Source organism: Vicugna pacos, chromosome 2, assembly GCF_048564905.1.
Source record: "Vicugna pacos chromosome 2, VicPac4, whole genome shotgun sequence".
NCBI lineage: Eukaryota > Metazoa > Chordata > Mammalia > Artiodactyla > Camelidae > Vicugna > Vicugna pacos.
Window position 1 is genome coordinate 35,455,342 of NC_132988.1, and position 20,040 is coordinate 35,475,381.

The window sequence follows — 20,040 nt, forward strand, 5'->3', positions numbered from 1 at the left end:
ATATGACATTGTGGAAAAGGCAAAACTGGACACTGAAGAGAGCAGTGGTTGCCAAGGAATGAGGGGAGACAGAGGAATAAACAGGCAGAGTACAGAGGATTTTTAGGGCAGTGAAACTATTCTGTATGACACTATAATGGCAGATACCTGTCATTATACTTTTGTCAAAATCTATAGAATTACAATGCCAAGAGTGAACTCTAATGTAAACCATGGACTTCAGGAGACAGTGATGTGTCAGTGCAGATTCATCAGTTGTAAACAAGGCAGCACTCTGGAGGATGCTGACAGCTGTGCCTGTGTAAGGGCAGAGAGTGTATGGAACTGTACTTTCCACTCAGTTTTGCCATGTATCTAAAACTACTCTAAAAAATAAAGCTTATTTTTTTAAAAAGAGAGAGGGAGAGAGACCCTTGGTGACAGGCATCTTCTTAGGCAAATGATTGTAGGAAAAAGTACATGGAAGTTGAAGATCTGTACATAACAATGAAACTAATCTTGCTCATGTGCCCTTTAGTAAGTCTTCATGCAGCCTCAGGCGTATCTGAAACCTAGTGTGAAGACCTCTGGTCTCAGGTCACGGGAGAGTGAACAGATAGAGACAAGTAGGAGAGATGGGTTACTCCTTGAACAAATGGTTTTGGAAAACAGGGTAGTCATATGGGAAAAATAAGGCTGTTCCCTACCTTACACTTCATCAAAAATTAAATTCTGGATATATCAAAAATTTACACATAAAAAACTTACTCTAAATGTAATAGCAGAAACATGACCTGGAGAGTGGTAGATGTGATTAGTGAGGTAGGCAATGAATCATTACGTAATGAGTTACATGAAGAGCTGGTTTATGTAATCGCAGATCAGCACTTCCCTTGCTGTGTTAATATCCTGACTTGTGAAATAATAATAAACTTTTATTGGGCACTTACCATGTTCTGGGCAGTGTTCTAGGCTCTTTAGATGTATTCAATCTTCACAGCCACCCAATGTTGAGGATATTGTTGTTGCTTCTGTTATAGAGATAAGGCAGGTATGTCACAGAGTTGAGGTCACGTGCTGGTTAGGTGGGAAGCTGAGTTATTAATTCAAGCGGACTGGCTCTGGAACCCACGGTCTTAATCACCATACTTAACTATGAAGTGATTCTTATTCTATCTACTTTTAAAACATGCTAGATATACAAATTAATAAGTATTAAATTTTGACAAAGTGGTATCTACAGTGATGAGTTTAAACAATTTGTGCATTTGCTTTCCTTTAGAAAAGCTTTAGAGAAAGACTGTTTTTCATTCAACAGTTCACTTTTTAAAAATCTAGGATTATTTTATCCCTTAATATATTTCAGTGACTAGAGAGTATAATTTTGACATCTTTGCAAGGCTTATTTCAGTTTAATTTCATGGTATTTAAAAAAAATCACAGTGTGTACACTAGTTTTAGAGGCACACTGCCATTATGCATGAATTGTTTTACAAACATGATTATCAGTGGTTTGATGGGCAAACAATTGTCCTTTAGATTAATATTCTGCCTGAGTTGAAGTTGAGAGCAAGTGCTGTCACATTGTTTCCTTGGCAGAGTTAACCTCACTAGAAAAGCATGAATAGCACACCGAATACACTAGCTTTATTATATGTTGTGAAATGATTATGACAATGTTAAAAAAGATATAAAATAATGGGCTGTCAACTGCTTGATAACAAAAACACTTAATACCCTAGTATTAAATAATTTAAAGATGAGATCAACTTTTGTTCAAAATTAGATGAAAAGTAATAAAAGCCTTTTTCTTTGGGTGGTGGGGGTGTCAGAAGCTTTATCTGTACCACTGAGGTTTATTCACTCTAATCTGGCAGAGAATAAAAACAGAACGTGCAGTCGTATTGGCCTGAAGTCTGGTCGGCAGCAGCCCACCTGGGAGGTATTTTTAACACGGTAGTCTTTCTCTCACAATCTCTCTTATCTGGAAATGATTTGGGCTTGATCAGAGAGGTTGAAGAGTTATGGTAATATTCAGGGGGAATATATCTTCTTGGCAGCTGACAGGAGAATTCTTTATGTGTAGGGTCCATTTTAGTAAAAGGGAATTTGATAAACCTACATGTAGAAGCTAGCTCAGGTTGGTGCTCAGGTGTCTGAGCAAAGGAGGGAAAATCATAAATTTATTGGGGAAGAAAGGGTTAAACAGAGTGCAACACCTGAAGTTGCCCAAAACAGCCAACCAGGGCCTTTGGGAGCAACAGCAATGTCCAGTGCATATTTGTTTGCTCTGTGGTCTAAATTCTTCCTTCGGTAAGTGCTCTGTTGTTCAGTCACATTCTGTGGCATGATTTCCTCTTTTAAAGGAACCCATGTTGTGCTGAGTCCTACTTCGTGGTTTGCAAATAGTGAAAAAGTGTTTGCATCTGGGAGCCACTGGTATGTAGGTTAAAAACATGGAAAAACTCTGCTTCATTAAAGTTAAGAGGAAAAATGTCATGGCTTGGAGTAGGGAATGAGCAATAGTTCACTACCCTCTTCTGTTCATGTGTCAGAGGTCCTTTCCGGAGCAAATTGCTTTCCTGAAAGAAGGCGCCCTGGGTTCCAAGCGTACCCCATCATCATGGCAGCTGGGAGTAATTCACCCAGATAATCTCACTCTTCCACCATCCCTGGTTTTGGCAGTAAAAATGATAAATCATTTGAATTGTGGAACCAGAAGGGACATGAAGATAATTGTGTTCAGTCTCCTACTTTAGGAAGCGGAAGAATAGAGCAGTTAAAGACATGTCCAATGTTTCAGGGTTATGCTAGTTTGGGATGTTTAGAACCCAAGCCTTTTAAGTTTCCCAATAGTGTTCTTTCCACGACAACAAAAAAGCTGAAGACATTTGGAGATGGAGGAAGAAAAATCATACTGGCAAGTACAGCTAAGGCATCAGCAAAACGATGAAGCCGAAAAATGGCTGTTTTCCTCTTGCAACAGACTTTATTTTCCACCTGATGAAATATACAAAATAGAAGAAAATATGAAGAATCAAAAAATATGTAGGTAGCAGGTGCTGAGTTTTGTATAATGAGTTGTGTGTTTGTTGTTTCTTCTTATAGGTGAGAAACAGCTCAACCACCAGCTGGGGTGGGTGGAGGAGCAAAATTCTTGGTGTGTCTAGTGACGGGCACAGCCCACCAGCTCAGCCATACAGCGCATGAAGAGATCATGATTAGGAAGGGCACACAGGAGAGCCAGGTGTGCAACAGCCGACAAGGAAGATGCATTTTCTTCCGATGTCACAAAGCTTCACTTTCATTATCGAGTAATCACTGTAATCGCATCACTTAGTTCATCCAACATTAACCACAATGGAGCAAAAGAAACATGATGGTATCAATATCCTAGTTCCCCCAGTTTTACAGACACCCGGAACATTCTCTTTTTACAATGTTTCACAGGTCATAGAAAATGATAGGACAATCTCTTTATTGATGAATTTATAATCCATAACTTTAAAATTTGTTAAATTGATTAATATGGGGGGGAGATAATTAGGCTTATTTATTTATATAATTCATAACTTTTGAATTCTTGAAAAGGTGCTTTAAAGGTTGCTATTTCTAGGACGCTAATCATCTTGGTGTTTAGGTGGTTAGATCCATTAAGCCAAAAAAGACATATAAGTGAATCAATACATAGAAGCTTTGCCTGTCCCCAGCCAACAGCCTTTAGTCTGAAGTAATGATTTCCATGGGGAGGGTTAGAAGTTTCCTTGGATTGATTCACCACTGATGCAAAAATCAGAGGGAGGCTTGGGTGAGCAGTCATTTGTTGGCTGGTGTATGGTGGTGATTACAGAAGGAATATCCAGGTACATTTCCTAGTGGAGGCGTTAGTCTCTCACCAGGAGTTTCTGTTATAGAATCCAACCAGTATTTATGACAACGGGTCTTCTAATATGACATATTGAGTTGGGAAGCCCCATAAAAAAGACCAGCAGGACCCCCAGGCAGGGCCACTACTCTCCTGCCAGCACCATCTGGTTCCCTGGCCCAGAGGATCTATCTCACTTTTTGCCTCTGAAATGGCTTACTTCTAAGAAAGTGAAACCTATCCCTAAAAATTCTATTGGTTCCCTGAACTCACTCCTGATTGGTTATTTCATTCACTCCTGATTGGTCAATTTCCCTAACTTCTGATTGGTCCATTTGTAGTACTTCATTTACATGGAGCTCACTCCATGTAAATGGTTCTTTCTTTCACTCCTGATTGGTCCGTTTCCCTCACTCCTGATTGGTTGCATTTGTAGTATTTCCTTCGTTTGCATGGGGCTCACTCCTGATTGGTTATTTTTCTCCCTCCTGATTGGTCCATTTCTACAAAGCTTGTTCCTAATTAGTTAACTTTGGTTATACCTTATTTTCATATGATGTTGCAAAGTGTAAACTGGCAGCCTATAAAAGCCTGTGTAAACCTACAGATGGGGTTCAGAGCTTGAAATGTTAACTTCTCTGGGCCTGCTGGTGTAATAAACCTGAGTTCTTCGACTCTCTGAGTGCTGCTTGGTGTCTCACCCGGATCCAGGTTGCTGTCACAACTGAGCTGTAACACTGAGCTGTAACATGTTTTTCTGCAACAATATCACAGAGGCAATAATACCAAGCCCATACATAGCTCAATGACTGTGGAATTGGCCTCTCTTAATACAGAAAACCTTTTCACATATACTAAATAGTAGTGTGACTTTCTGTACTAAGAATATTCAAACTTCTCAGGACATATTCTTCAGGAGGGATATGTGATCCCTCCCTGTAACTTATAGCCAAAGTAGATGATTTTAATATTCTAGATCATATGGTAAAGCTCCTGTTTTACTCAAAGTGAAGGATAGCTGTAAGAGTGGTACATACATACAGTGGAATACATATTCGTCAAGGATCTCCAGAGAAGCAGAGCAAATGGGAGATCTAGTGAGCTAGAGACCCAGAAATAGATATGATTTATTATAATGAATTGGCTCACGTAATTATGAAAGCTGAGATGCTCCAAGGTCTGCCATTGGCAAGCTGGAGACCCAGAAGAGCTGATGGTGCAATTCCAGTTTGAAAAACAGTAGCTCAAGAAGCAAGGAGTGCCAATGTTTCAGTTCAAGTCTGAAGGCAGTGGTTAAAAACCAAGTACCAACTTGAAGGCAACCGCGTCTCCTACTCATGGGAGGGTCAGCCTTTTTTCAGTCTTTCAGCTGATTGGATAGGTCCCACCCACACTGGGGAGGGCAACCTGCTTTTCTGTCTACTGATTCAAATGTTAATCCCATCCAGAAACACCCTCACAGAGACACCCAGGATAGTGTTGGACCAAATGTCTGGACACCCTGTGGTCTGGTCAAGTTGACACATGAAATTAACCTTTACAAAATGCTGTTCAGCTTTGGGAAGGAAATTCTGACTTATGTTACAATAGGGATGAACCTTGCGGACATCGTGGTAAGTGAAATAAGCCAGTCATACAAGGACAAACACTGTATGATTTCCCATATATAAGGTACCTAGAGTAGTCACATTTGTAGAGATTCAAAGTAGAATGGTGGTTTCCAGGGCTGGGGGAGGGGGAAATGGAGAGTTACTTTTTAATGGGTACCAAGTTTTAGTTTTGCAGGATGACAGAGTTCTGAAGATGGACAGTGGTGATGGTTGCACAACATTATGAATGTATTTAATACCACTAAACTGTATACTTAACTGGTTAAGAAGGTAAATTTTATCTCATGTGTATTTTACCACAATTAAAAATAAAAAGAATTCTGAGAAAGATTATAGATTAGAAAGCACTAGGAATCTATCTCCCCACCTAGGCAACAATTTCACTAGCAGAATCTGATAAAATATTTTGGAAGTAGGGAGTCTGTTTGAAGGCTTGCGTCTTCCAAGAGAAGTCTTGGATATAAATTATGGCAACAGGGATCACGGGCTCTGGGCAGGAGGCTCTATGTAATTCTGTTTGCCCTTTGGCTTTTTCTAGCCCATGTGGCTACAATCTTGTGATACTTATCTTCTTTTTCCTCCTACCCATTCAGTAGCCTTGTAACCAATTCCCAGCATTAAATTTCCCTATTTTAAACACCTATAGTTGTTTTGTTTTCTCTTTTGGACACTGACTAATAATCTATTTTTTCAATTAGATTAGGTCAATTTAGATCATATGCCCCCTTCTGGCCCCCCCCCAAAAAAAATTAGTCATATTCCCTGAATGGCTTTAGACCAATGGGGAGCCACTTCCCCAAAAGAGTTTCCTCTAAGTCACAAGGGATGCATGGGAAAGAGGCAGATACTTGACAAGAGTCAGGATTCTATTAATAAGGAAGAAGGAGGGAAGAGGTGCTTGGAGGGCAACCAAAGGTGTCCAAGGTAGCAAGAAACTAAACAAGAAACTAAGCCAGGATACATGTCCAAGTCCATAGGACTGGAAACACTAACAGCATTATACAGTACAGTATAGGGTAGAGTGTACCAGACTGGGACCCAAGTCTGCTCACTGCCAGTCTGAACTACAGTGTGTGCATGTATATGCCTGGAGAATGACTTGAATCCCCAGATCCAAGAGTGCAGACTCCGGTTGTTGGGTCATTAGAGCTCACAAGCCAGCATTTCACTAAGGGAGTATGCGTCACAACAAATTCTACTGTTTTCTAATTCCTCTTTCCCCTGGGGCAGTCCAGTTTTATCTCATGTGTATGTGTGTGTGTGTGTGTGTGTGTGTGTGTGTGTGTGTGTGTGTCTGCAAACCCACAGCTCTGATCATTATCAGCTCCTATGGAAGCTGGCAGACCTTCCATTAGTGGTGACAGTTTCCCTCTGTCATTATTTAAGTTGTGCTGAACAAAGGATACGTTGCTCTATATAATCTTCAGACTTTTTATTTTGCTGCATGACATAGAATTGATCAAGTCTAGGGTCAGCCACAGTCACATCAACTTTCTCCAATGTTCCTGCTAACTTACTGGAAAGAGTCTAAATTAAAGAAAAAATATTTGGCCGTTACCAGATCTGTCACTTAATATTTTTCTTTTAAAATATTGAACAGACTTGGGTATTTTCTGTTGTGTTTTAAGACTTTCTAAACTAAGGACAGGGTCTAGAGTTGTCGTTGTTCTTTTTTCTGTAGAATTGTTCTTAGTGGTGAATTCTGGATTTCAAAGGCTACCCACATAGGATGATCTCTACACACCCCTGAATAAATTTCTTCCTTAGATTTCCCTTCCTCCCTTCTGCCGTTCTTTCCTTCCTTCCCTACTTCCAACTCACTGGAATTTCTAAATGTACACATCAGATTTAAGCAGCTTATTACATACATTTTGCTTATTTTCTGAAGGATATCTCATGTTGTAAACATTGCATAATTGCCCAAGTCACTTTTGGGGGATAGACTGGGAGAGAGGTGAGCGTGTGGGAACAAATCCTATTGTTGGAATGCTGCAATAATTGCTGATTAACTTTAGATGACTCCCTGAGATAAAACAACTCACTTTTATCTCCTAATACAGTGAACATTCTCAGATTTTTCTGTGCTGTTCTTGAGGGTTGTAGGGGTCATAAAGTGTATAAGTAAGGGGAAATTCCAAGGAAGCCCAATTTGTATCTTCTAGAAATGAATACGGTGCTACCTACCACTTGTATATGGAGCAGGAGCAAGGGAGACGGTTGTGTCAGAGGAAGGTCTATAGTATAGTGGGGATATTTTGGGGTGATTAAGGGTTGCTGGGATCACTGGGACTGATTCAGGCCCTGACTAGTTAGGACAGAGCTTCTTAGGGCCTGTAAACTTTCACAGTGTATAAATCTCATTCCCAGCACATGCTTTAAAAGACACCCCATCTAAACAGAAACTTGTAACCCAATTTTTATGGTCCACAGTGTCTGGAAAGGTATACAGTTACTTAAGAACCCAGTGTTACTAAGCATGGTTAACAACACATTTTGAGGCTAGAACATGGTACAAAATATTTTCTCTATTTCTTTTGGGTTCATTTCAGGCCTAACTGAGTCAGCCTTAGAAAGGTACCTGGCCATCTCTTTTGCATCCTGCAAGTACCCCCAACAGGTAAGTCCAAGTAAGTTCCATCCTGAGATCCTGACAGTAAATTTTGACAGCCCTTCCTGGGTGTCTTTTTTCTCTTGTTTTGTTTTGTTTCCCTTTCGTTTTCTTTTTTTTTCCTTTTCTTCTTCTTTCTTTCTTTTTTAAAAATTTTTTCTTTTTTAAATGGAGGTACTGGGGATTGAACCCAGGACCTTGTGCATGCTAAGCACACGCTCTACCACTGAGTTGTATCTTCCCCCTCCTCATAGGTGTCTTAGGTCGTTAGACTCTTTAAAGAGGCACATTTACAAGACAAACACTTCTACTGCTACTATTAATCACTTCTTATAAATACCTTTGATGCTTGTTAGGATAAAAGAACCCCTCCCTTTTGGAGGTGAGGGTGTGGAGGAACAAAGCAGGGAAAGGATTGGAGAACCCTATCCTGCTACATACCATAGATATCCACAGACCAGGACCTGGAGCAGTGGCTTTGAGACTCATGAGGACCTCGTGAGGACGGGATTGAGGAATTGAAAGCCTGCCTATGAGGCTTATTGTGTTAATGAAAGCATACGCGGAGTGGGGTCCACTCTGTGGGCAGTGGTATGGCATTGTAGTGACACAGCCTCCCTCCACCTTGGCAATTAGTACACCAGGACCTTCTTTTTAGATGCTAGAACCAGCCAAGCTCTGATCTGCAGTGAATATCTTTTCTGCTTCTTAAAATTCTTAGATTTTCTTTCTATGGGTTTCCATTAATAAGCATATTTAGGCAGAGAAAACTGTCTTATTTCCATGGAGTTATTTATAATAATATAAACTGAAATTCAGACCATCATATGAAATATATAAATATGACCAGAGGCTAAAAAGCATTGGGAGCATCTAATAAATGTAACAAGTTATTTTTGCGGCAGCAATATTATTTTAAATACAAATTTTATTGAGACTGAATATGAGGATTTATTAGTTAATATTTATGAATCTGTTTAAGCTGCTCAGAGAAATGGATAATCTAAATAGCTATGCTTGGGAAGGCTGAAATGGGTTTGGGCTTGGTGACACAAAACCCTCATTTCTTGGCCTCTTTCCCCAGTATTTTGCAGGCAAACCCTGGCTCATTTGAAGCTTTGACCTTCAAGATTTCAAAGGAAGGAGCTGAGATGTACGTAAGCAGAAGTGTCACTTAAAATTTGTTTCTTTAACATTTGACACTCGAAAGAAAAAAAAAGTCTTTAATTTGACAGTTATGCACAAGAAAAGGGCACTTTTCCCCCTGAAGCAGTGTGCCATGGGGATTGAGAATGCAGGCTCTGGAGTCAAACTCCCTGGGCTCATATTCCAGTTCTGCTTCTTGCTAGCTGTGTGGCCTTGAGCATGTCACTTAACCTCTCTGTGCTTCAGTGTCCATCCTTAATGATGGCTTGGATATCTGGATGGCAATGTGCCAAATGGGATATGCCTTTTCGACCAAACCTTGTTGATAATGAGCACTTAACATATGCAAAGTGTGTAAGTAATGCTTTCTTTATCAGTCAGTAGTCTCATCCATAAGCAAGTTGCCATTAAGCACTATACTCCCCTGCAGTAAGAAGATTAACTGGAAAACCAGTGGAAGTTCATAGAATAGAAAAGAGGCAGGAAGGCCAAGTTTAGAAAAAGGGTAGGAGTCTAGGATGCCATGGGAGCAGGCAGCAAGAGCCATGCCCAGCACTCCCAGGACTGGTCTGGCTTGGAAGCGCCTCTGCACACAGATGCATCTGACTTCCATTCTCTCCTGTTGCATCCGCTTCCTTGCTTCATAGTCCCAGAATCAAGGATATTTGGGTGAGTTTCTGGCTTGGCTGTTCCTTCCTTCCTCCTTGCATTGTATCAGGAGTGGATAAAAGACGTATCTGACCCCCTTGGTTTCCATAATGGGAGGTGGCAGTAGAAAGTAGTCACTGGGATCTGTCCTTTTGCCAAGATGGCATAAAATGGAGAATTCTACCAGTTGGAATATGTGATGCTTTGAGTGGAGGTGTGTGGATTCTGGGAGGTCAAAAAAAAAAAATCACAGATCCTGCTTTACCTGTATGAGACTTCAAAATTTCCTTATTAACTACATGAGCAGTGCTGTGCTCGTAACTGTTAACAACTGGCTCTCTGGCCCTGATTTGTGGCATCTGTACATTTCCACAGGGCAAATACGTCCACTGGGGCCAATTTCAAGCTACCTACATGACATCTAAGCACAGCAGTAAAATACTGTTTAATAACACTTCAGCTATACAGCTACGACATGTAAATAATCTCAAGTGCATAGATAACAGTAAAATGTAGTAAAATAATTAGGAAGCTTGAGTATGAGTTTCGAGTATTTACTACCTTTGTGGTTAACATAATTTATTTAATTGTAAGTTTATATGATTTAATTTTTAATCATAGCTGAATTTTAGCAAATGGCTTGCAAAATTTTTGAGAAAAAATTTTATGAGCCAGTTCCAGCATACCACTGCCCATGAGGTAGATTAACAATGTTACTGAGAGAGAGGGAGAGAGTTTGAGGGATCAAGAAATTCCTTACACTGTAAGATACTTGGTGGAGAGGCCTAGGACCTGGGAATTTGGTACAGCAGGGCTATAACATTGGGGACTCTCAGTAACAGAATAATAATAGTGTTTAGTAAAATGCATTCTTACTCAGCATCCCACTTGTTTTTGTTCCTCACAACAAAGCCAAGGAAACAGTGAGCAAGGTGCGTTACAGGTGAGGGGACTGAGAGTCAGAGAGCTGAAGCAACCACTGACATGTGTTCCTACGACCAGAATTAGGTCACAGCTTTTTTCCATCCTGTTTCTTTGAACCCCCCTGCTATTACTGGAAGAGTTATTTATTATAGGAAGCCTATTAAATAATTTGGGATGTGTATGTAAGGCCTTATTCCCTGAATTCAGCCCAGGGCCCTTTCCTGTATCTTCACAAAGAATGCGATGAAGTCGGAGGCTCATGGAGTGGACAATGATAACCTATTGTGTTAGCAGCTCTGGTAGCCAGACTCCAAGATGGCCACCAATGAGCCTTACCCCTGGTGTTCATGTCCTTGGACTCCTACATCGAATAGGGCTGACCTACCTGTGTGACCTGCAGAAGTCTTTCTGCAGTAGGATACCGCAGAAATGAAGGTATGTGACTTCTGAAGCCAGCCGTAATTGGAGCTGCAGTTTCTGCCTTGTTCTCTTGGATTGTTAGGGGACATGCTCTCAGCTCTCAGCTCTGGTGCTCAAGGGGAAGTCAGCAGAGGGTTGTGCAGCCAAGCAGCCCTGTGGAGAAGCCCATATTGTAAGGAACCGAGGCCTCCTACCAACAGCCAGCACTACTTAGAAGCCATGTAAGTGAGCCACTTTGGAGCCGGATTCTCCAACTCCAGACAGTCCTTCAGGTGACTACCACACTGGTGAACCTGACTGCAAACTTGCAAGAAACCCAAAGTCAAAGTCACCCATCTAAATGCTCCTAAATTCTTGACCCACAGAAACTATTAGGGGTATGTTTATTTTTACCAATGTTTATGTTGTTTTAAGCCGTGAAGTTTTGGGGTAGTTTGTTACACAGCAACAGATAAACTGGATTTCTTTCAAAGCTGTACCATATGGACTGTGGGTGATCTTAGTCAGATACAGAGAGGCCTTACGGGCTTAAAGGAGCACTTTGTTGTTGTTGTGTGGCTTTGTTTTTGCTTTCCACCAAAGAAACTGTATTCTAGGTCAACATTGGAAGACTTTGTACAATGTAACTGTTGAAATGCGTTTTCTCTTTAATGCTTTTATGAATGACTTGTCCACAGCAAAGTGCAGTCTATATTGAGTGCATCTGCAACTCTGAAGAGCAAGGCAGCTTGAACTGGCGTTCACTCGGGCACCCTTAAGTCATCTCACAGCTCTTTAGATCCCACCTTCACTGTCACCTTTAATACATTTGGTCTCTGGGCTATGGTATCTTCTGCCCTTTGGGAAAGCTTGGACAGGGAAAAATAATGAAATAAATTTATTAAGAAGGGAGGGGCTAGAGACCTCATTGTATGTTAGGGTTGGGAATATTAAGATCATTTGCAAAATAACCAGCCCCAGCCATCTCCTGGGAGGCCAAGCGGTGCGTCTCCGCCCGCTGAAGTTCGCGCCTAGAAATATCCGCTCACGTCCCCAGGAGCGCAAGAGAGGCTCTCAGCACAGCGGGAGACTGTTCCTATTGGGAGCCCGGATTACACCAGCTCCTTGGCGCGCGTTTCTTCTGAGCTGGGGAAGGCGAGGTCGGACCCCGGAGCTGGCGCCCACGGCGAGGCACCCTTGCGCGGTCAGGAGGAGACCGGAGGTGGGACCCGGGCGGCGCGCCTCGTCCGCCAGAGGCAACCCACGCCGAGAGCGCACGGCCACCGAACGCCGGCGCCTCCAGCATGGAGTGGGAGCTCAACTTTCTGCTCTATCTGGCGCTCTTCTTCTTCCTGCTCTTCTTACTTTTTCTCCTGCTCTTTGTGGTCATCAAGCAGCTGAAGAACTCTGTGGCCAGCACCGCCGGGGCCCTCCAGCCCGGGCGCCTCTCGCTGCGCCGGGAGCCTTGGGGTTTCTCCCAGGAGCAAGCGGTGTAATCAGCACTGCGCGGCAACCGGCTGGAGGGCATGGAGCTGTGCGGGAGCCGAGCTGGGACTCGGCCTCGATTCTCCCGCCGCACGGCTGCCGGGGTTCTAGGGCCAGGCTTGGCTGCCTCGTTGGCAGGTCCGTTTAGGCGTAGGAGGGGTTGGCAAAGGGGTGCGTTTCCCCGCTCCTCCGGGAGGCTGGTGCTCGGATGTCATGGACCGCGAGTGTATGGGGTCTGGGCTGGCGCTGTGCTCTTAGGGAGGGACCCTAAGCTTTCCGGGGCGAGAGAGATGCAGAAAGAGAAAAGTTAAGCTCTTGGAGCTGAAATGGCTTTGAGCACCTGCAAGCTCTTCTTCCCAGTCTAGCTGCATTTTATCTTGAACCCAAGGGGAAGAAAACTAAATTACTCAGACGATTCAGTCCAGCTACTTCCAAACAAAACTGAATGCCAGCCTAACCTTTGGGAAAGGAGGCGGGAGGAAACAGGCTGCACTTGAAGTATTCCAAATACTTTAAGTATCATTATGCTTTGGTAGACGCTAAATGGGGTTCAATTGGCAGTGCCAGGAGACAGGATTCAGCAGCCCAGATTTTGAGGAATCTCTTCTTCCCCCTTGATCCTTACTGCTGTTGTAGACGCCGGCCTGGTAAGGTGCCTGCGCATTGCTGTGGCGGGTAGGCTTGTAATCTGGAGCAGCAGGAGGATGAGCGTTAGAGTGGGAGTCACTGGAAGAGTCCTCGGGGTTGCTATGGAGGGCTGGAGAAAAGAGACAGTTTACACGTTGCAGGGCAACAGGAAAAGGACAGGAAGAGCGAAGCTGTCATTTCAGCAAGGCTGCCTGTCCTACGTGATTAGAACGTTGGTGGGAAGACTGACGGGCAGGAGTAAAGTTCTCACCAGTGTGCCCTAAGTACCCTCCCAGCAATGTTAGTTTGGGAAATAACAACTTCATCTTCCAGATGCTTTTTCCTCGATTTACGCCATCACAAGTCCTGGAGCACCGCATCGGGCTGGTGCGCGGAGGGTCGCAGCTTCAGTTACAGGCGGCTAACGGGGAACCCTGCACGGAGGGGCTGGAACAACCGGAGATGGAAGTTTTCTGCGATGGTAAGCAGGGGCCACTCTTGGTTTCACTTTGTCCCTAGGTAAACTTCTAAAGACCCAGGACCTAAAACAGTGAGAGGTTAGGATGGAGGAAATGGGTACAATGAAATAAAGGGCACTCTTCCACTCAGAACTGACGAGCTTTGACGAGCTTCTCCTGGAACCTAGGAGACATGGCTTTCCTAACCCAGTCCAAGAGTCAGTGTCTAAGTGGAGGATCATAATCTTTTAATTAAAGTGGGATGTGAGGAGTGACTGCAATTTTAATAAATACTCCGTTCTTTTGGAAACCAGCGAAGGGGTTCTTGAAGTTGAAATATGGAATGCAGATATAACTTGTCTTTAATAAGGGAAGATTTAGCTTCAGTCATGTTTATGGTAGGATAAGCTGTCCATGTGATGACTGTAACACTGAAAATATTTACTAATTTTAGGCACAAAGAAAGACCATGTAGAAGGGCTAAAAATAACAAAATACTGAGTTTTGCCTAAGTTGATAATATGAAAGTGAAATGAAAGATGATTATTTTAATAATTCAAGAGAAGGAAAAAATAGTCTCATTTAGGTGAATAATTATGGGGAAAGTTTTGGCCTGAGACGTTCAGATAATTTCCCACATTTTCTATTTTGCTCTACTAGAATAGAACTGTTGTTAATGAAGTAAGTGGTTTATTTTAAATATAATGTCATAAGCAAATTCTCATATGTACATATATACATATATATATATATATATACACACACACACACACCTCTCTTTATCGAGGTATAGTAAGACTTGATTTGAATTCCCAGTTTGAATCTCAGAATCAACTGCAGTGCTTTTATATTGTACTGTGAACAATAGCTCTCTAATTGGTTATCATGTCTGCAGTGGCAATTAGTTACACAGTTGTATGATTAATATGGACTTCGAAGATGGATGTGGGAATAATTAATAAGCAATAATAATTGTTTACAAGGCTGGAAAATAATCACTTCATACTTTATAAATAATCAGAATGTAAATTATTATAACCATAACCTGCTTGACTTGATTTTTTTTTTGAAGTTAGATCATCAAGGTAGTGAGGTTTTTTCCTTTTTAAATATTTATTTATTTATTTTTTAATGGAGGTACTGGGGATTGAACCCAGGACCTTGTGCATGCTAAGTGTGCATTCTACCACTGAGCTATACCCTACCCCTCTTTTATTTTTTTAGTGAAGTTTAGTCAATTTACAATATTGTGTTAATTTCTGGTATACATCATAGTGATTAAGTTATACATACATACATATTCTTTTTCATATTCTTTTTTGTAATAGGTATTACAAGATATTGAATATATTTCCCTGTGCTATACAGTAGGACCTTGTTGTTTATCTATTTTGTATATTGTACTTTGTATCTGCTTATCCCGAAATCCCAGTTTATCCCCACCCACCATGGCCCCTGGTAACCATAAATTTGTTTTCTATGTCTTTGTAATTCTTTATTCTTCCTAGCAGTACCACTGGTGTACAAAGGTTTAAACCACTCTGACTCTTCCAGACAGGAAACTATAGAGAACGCAAGGTGAGTAGTTTGCTGCCATCCCACTGTTAAGCCAATCTCTTTGCTGGTTCTACTGACTCAGTTTCCTATGAACAGAGTGGTTGCCTTTCTATCTTGTGGCCGGTGCCATTTTATAACCTCCCCAGAATCTAATTCATTCATTATTAAGTTCCCATTTATCCAGGCAAAAATGAATATTTATTCCTATTACCCAATTTCCTCCTGGAACTTGGCCCTAAACTGTGAGAATGAAGGGTTCTCACATTTGCTATCAGAACTTGGTGCTTTTGATCTCCTGCTTTGCATTTCTTTGTTGGAGATCTTGCTTTTGAAACTTGGATACTTGCATATAAGCTGCCTTGTTTTATTCATTTATTCAATCATCATTTTTCAAAACCCAGCATAGACCCATCTCCCACATTAGAACTACTTTTGAACTCACATTACTTACATTTTTTGCTACTTGTACACATTTTTTTAACTGAAGTATAATCAGTTATAATGTATCATTTTTTGTATACAGAGAACAATGTCCCAGTCATGTATATACATACACATATATTCATTTTTATATTCTTTTTCATTAATTTTTATAAGATACTAAATATGGTTCCCTGTGCTATACAGAAGAAATTTGGTTTTTAAATCTGTTTTTATATATAGTGGCTAACATTTGCAAATTTAAAACTCCCAAATTTATCCTTTCCCACTTCCTTTCCCCCAATAACCATAAGATTGTTTGCTATGCCACTTGTACACATTCTTTTTTTGATATATATATATATATTTATTTATTGAAGTGTAGTCAGTTTACAATGTTGTGTCAGTTTCTGGTGTACAGCATAATGCTTCAATCATACATGAACATATATATATATATATATTTGTTTTCATACTCTTTTTCACCATAAGTTACTACAAGATAGTGAATATAGTTCCCTGTGCACTACAGTACGAACTTGTTGTTTATCTATTTTATATATAGTGGTTAGTATCTGCAAACGATCAGGGTTTCAGGCTTGTACATGTTGGCTGCTGCATCCACTGACCACACCACGGGCCTGGCAACCACCATACCAAGTTTATTTTGGAAGACAGTGTACATATGAGCTAGACATTAAAACCCTTGAAAAATCAGGAATATTTAAAAGAACTGCTCATTATATGTGTAACTTGATTATAGAACATTGCTATTATTATTTTATTTTCAATAAAAGGTTTTTAGTGACTCTTCAGCAATGTTAGAAGCTGAGTTGAATTTCTTACATTATAAGGAAATGGATCGTAATTTGATTATTATGTAATATTAGTATTCTGTTTCAACTGTTCTTATTTCATTGTTGTTTCTAAAGTTCAGCGGTTTAAAGTGACTTCAAATCTTATTAGGATAACCTTGATTGTTTTACTGATTTCCAAACTTGTAAGTGCTGAGTCTACAGATCTACCTGGAAAGAGAACCATTTTAAGTTGAATCAGAATGACATCACCATCATACCTGTAAAACCTAAAATGTCTGATAAAGTAGATTCCTATGTCTAAACTTCAATTTTAAGGCACAGCTGTAGATGCGGGACTGATGCCATCTGGTGTGATTCCACAGAATAAGAGAGAAAATTTACCCAGAGTGTGCCATGCACTGGCTTTTCTGGGAATGACAAGGTGCCAGGGTTTGTTTTTGGTTCACTTGCAGGGGTGGAAACTTGGAACTAGGTGAGTAAAAAATATGCAATATCCCATTTTTAGCATGGCATTTCATGTTTCCAATCTTGCCTATAGTTTCAAAATAAATGCAGTAGAGTTAAAATTTTTTAATACCCAAAGTTTTAAACATTATAAATGGTTAAACCATTTAGGAGATTGGGAAATGCTTATTTTTTGTTACTTATACCTACTAACCTAGGGTCTTTTAGCATAGTAACAGTACTAATGCAGTACATAGAGAGTACCTGCACAATATTGTACTTTGTAATTTTTACAGCTACTCTGAGGTATTAAATTACATCCCACAATTAAAACTCTGGGGACATTAGGAAATTGCTGTTAGATGTCTGTGTCACATACAAGGGAAAGTTAAAAATTGACCTGTAGATCTTTGATGTTGATTTTTTGCGTGGGAGGGGTTGAATCAATGAAATAATTCTCAGTTCTCCCTTTCTTACTTTGTCTATGCAAAATAAAGTTATAGATTAAATAATCTGACTAATTATCTGAGTAGTTAGCATCTTACCATATAAGAATTTGAGTAATCAGAAGGGCAGACCTGTGTTTAGAAGAGTAATCAGAACATAATAAACACTCAAAAGAACTTCCTGCTGGATTAAGCTAAAAACCCTCTTATTTACCTTAATAGCAGCTAGCTATTTTACACAATAAGCCTAATCATTTCCTCCACCTTCAGTCTGTAAAAGTGTTGGTGGGTTCAAGTTAAAATTTTTATACTTTTGTTTTATTAATGGGATTCTCTGAAGTTACTTGAACTTTTTGACTATGTACAGATTCTTCAGGTAAGATTTTTTTTTATTTTCAGATGAAAATCTTTCTTATTGGGAATCCAGGTGGATTGCTTTCTTGAAATTCCTGAACAGTGGCTTAAACAAAGTAGGGGTTTCATTTTGCTCTCGTGTAACAAGAAGGTAGGGGGTAGGCTGTCACTGGTGTTGGTTCAGCAGCTCACAGGTGTCAGGGTCAAGGTGGCCCCTGAGATTCCCATGGCTCTTCCCTTAGGTTCCAAGACAGTTGCTGCAGTTCCCCGCAAGAAGACGGAGGAAGCCCAAAGGAGAAACAGGGCATACTCGCTCCGCTTGAGTCAGCTTCCTCTTAAAGAGCTTTCCAGGCAGCCCAACAATGTTTGCCTACATCTCACTGGCCAGACTGTGTCATTGGCTACTGTTATCTCTAAGGTTGCCTGAAAAATGTAGTTTTTGCAGCTGGACATATAATTGCCTTCAACAAAAATCTGAGTTCTCTGGATTAGGAAGAAGATAATGGTGGATCATGGGTGAACGACTGGCAGTCTGTGCTCTGGATACAAAATACAAGAAAGGAGCATAACATTTGAAACAGATCAAAACTGTAGTTTCTTGACAACCGGCAACACTCCAAGCAACACTGCTCTGCTCTGAGAGGATGAGCAGGAGTGAAGACATGCTGGGTTTTCTTAAGAAATTCTTGGCAGGACTGACCTTATTTCTGAGCCATATACTTGCCCCCATCGAGATTTTCTAGAGCAGGACCCTGGGAAGCTGCACACTTTCTTGGAAGACATAATCTCTTCGTGGAGGTTTGAAATGAGATAAGGAAGGCTGTATCTTGCTGCTTCCCCATCTGCTTCATGTATCTTTTCTCCAATTTTCCTGCCAAATTTTTTGGTGGAGTCTAGTTGTGTATTTGATCCCCATAAAATGTTTATCCCTTTCATGCACAGGAGAGGGTAATCTCTGTGTGGAAAGGCTACTTTACTCCCCTCTGTGACTCCACCACCCATCTAGGAATATCCTGGGACAATTGCTTCTCAGAGCTGCTTCCATAAGCAGCCTACATCCTGGCTAAGCAAAAGCAGAAGAAACACTTCCCACATCCAGGGCTGTCCAAAAGAACTTCCTGTGATGACAGAAATGTTCTATATCTGCAGTGCCTAGTGTGGTACCCAGTAGCCACACGTGGCTAGTGAACACTTGAAATGTGGCTAGTGTGACTGAGGAAGTAAAATTTGATTTTATTTAATTTTAAATAATTTTAAAAAATTGAAATAAATTAAATAGCCACATGTGGCTCGTGGCTATTGTGTTGTAGATTATAGCACAACCCTTTCCCTTTCTCGTGTTTTAGAACTTGCTGGGAGGGGTGTGAGCAAGTCATATGCTGGCATTCCATGGTCTTCACGGTCCCATCTTGCCATTGAACTTGTCTCTCAGAGGAGAAAGAAAAATGATATTTTGGAACTAAATTCAAGATGTTAACTTGACATTTCTACATTGCACATATTCCTGTATAAATGGAACGGTCTCCTGGGAACAGGTCCTGTGACTGATGCTGGTGATAACTGATGGGAAGGTGGTGGTGCCGGTCCACTTAACATTCCTAGTGAACATTCTGTGCTCCTAGTCAGAGTGAGTTGGTGGAGATTATTTTATTCTGTTGTGCAATTCATTCTGTGTTACTTTATTTTTGTAATACTGTGGCTGCTAAATGATTGTTCTGTATCTGTTTTTCAAAATATTCAGTGGTTTATATTTTTTAAAAGGCTATGAAATAAAAAAATGCTAAATGTATGTATCTCAGCTTTTTGAATGTGTGAATTATTATTACCCATACTTTTTGAAGAGATAATTAAATTTGCTTTTTTTTTTGGAGGGGCGGTCATTAAGTTTATTTATTTATTTTTAGAGGAGGTCATGGGGATTGAACCCAAGACTTTGTGCATGCTAAGCATGCATCTCTACCTCTTGAGCTATATCCTCCCCTTCAAAGAGTTAATTAGGATGAGGTTAGTGAATGGAAAAAAAATTTTTTGTATCGGATTTCCTTTGTAATAGGCATATCTATATGCCAATTAATGTTATCTTTTAAAAATATCGAGTGCTTCTTTCATTGTATACAGAGTTTTGGTACAATATGATGGTGATAATGGTATTGGGTAAATTCTTTTCTCAAGTGTCTGGTTGCTTTTCTACACTAAGTATCACTTGAATCTTGTTTCAGTGTCCTGTTTTGGGCTCTTTGTCTTTTGTTATT

The 20,040-nt window shown here is 40.6% G+C and overlaps 2 protein-coding genes across 2 annotated transcripts in view; both read left to right on the forward strand.

Annotated features, from left to right (window-relative positions):
* The window catches only part of SMIM43 (small integral membrane protein 43), a 33,018-nt gene extending 20,343 nt beyond the window's left edge, over nucleotides 1-12,675 (forward strand). The window contains exons 3-5 of the mRNA XM_072937935.1: nucleotides 8,004-8,071; nucleotides 9,147-9,215; nucleotides 11,283-12,675. Coding sequence (XP_072794036.1) covers nucleotides 12,484-12,675 — 192 coding nt within the window. The 5' untranslated portion in view covers nucleotides 8,004-8,071; nucleotides 9,147-9,215; nucleotides 11,283-12,483. The remainder of the gene's footprint in view (nucleotides 1-8,003; nucleotides 8,072-9,146; nucleotides 9,216-11,282) is intronic.
* Nucleotides 12,676-13,615: 940 nt separating this feature from the next.
* Nucleotides 13,616-19,581, forward strand: LOC102536639 (small integral membrane protein 43). Its single transcript, XM_072937929.1, is given in 5 exon segments — nucleotides 13,616-13,772; nucleotides 15,258-15,327; nucleotides 18,031-18,107; nucleotides 18,110-18,172; nucleotides 18,175-19,581. Coding segments are annotated over 5 exon segments (399 nt in total). The 5' UTR covers nucleotides 13,616-13,624; the 3' UTR covers nucleotides 18,216-19,581.
* The last annotated feature ends 459 nt before the right edge of the window (nucleotides 19,582-20,040 follow it).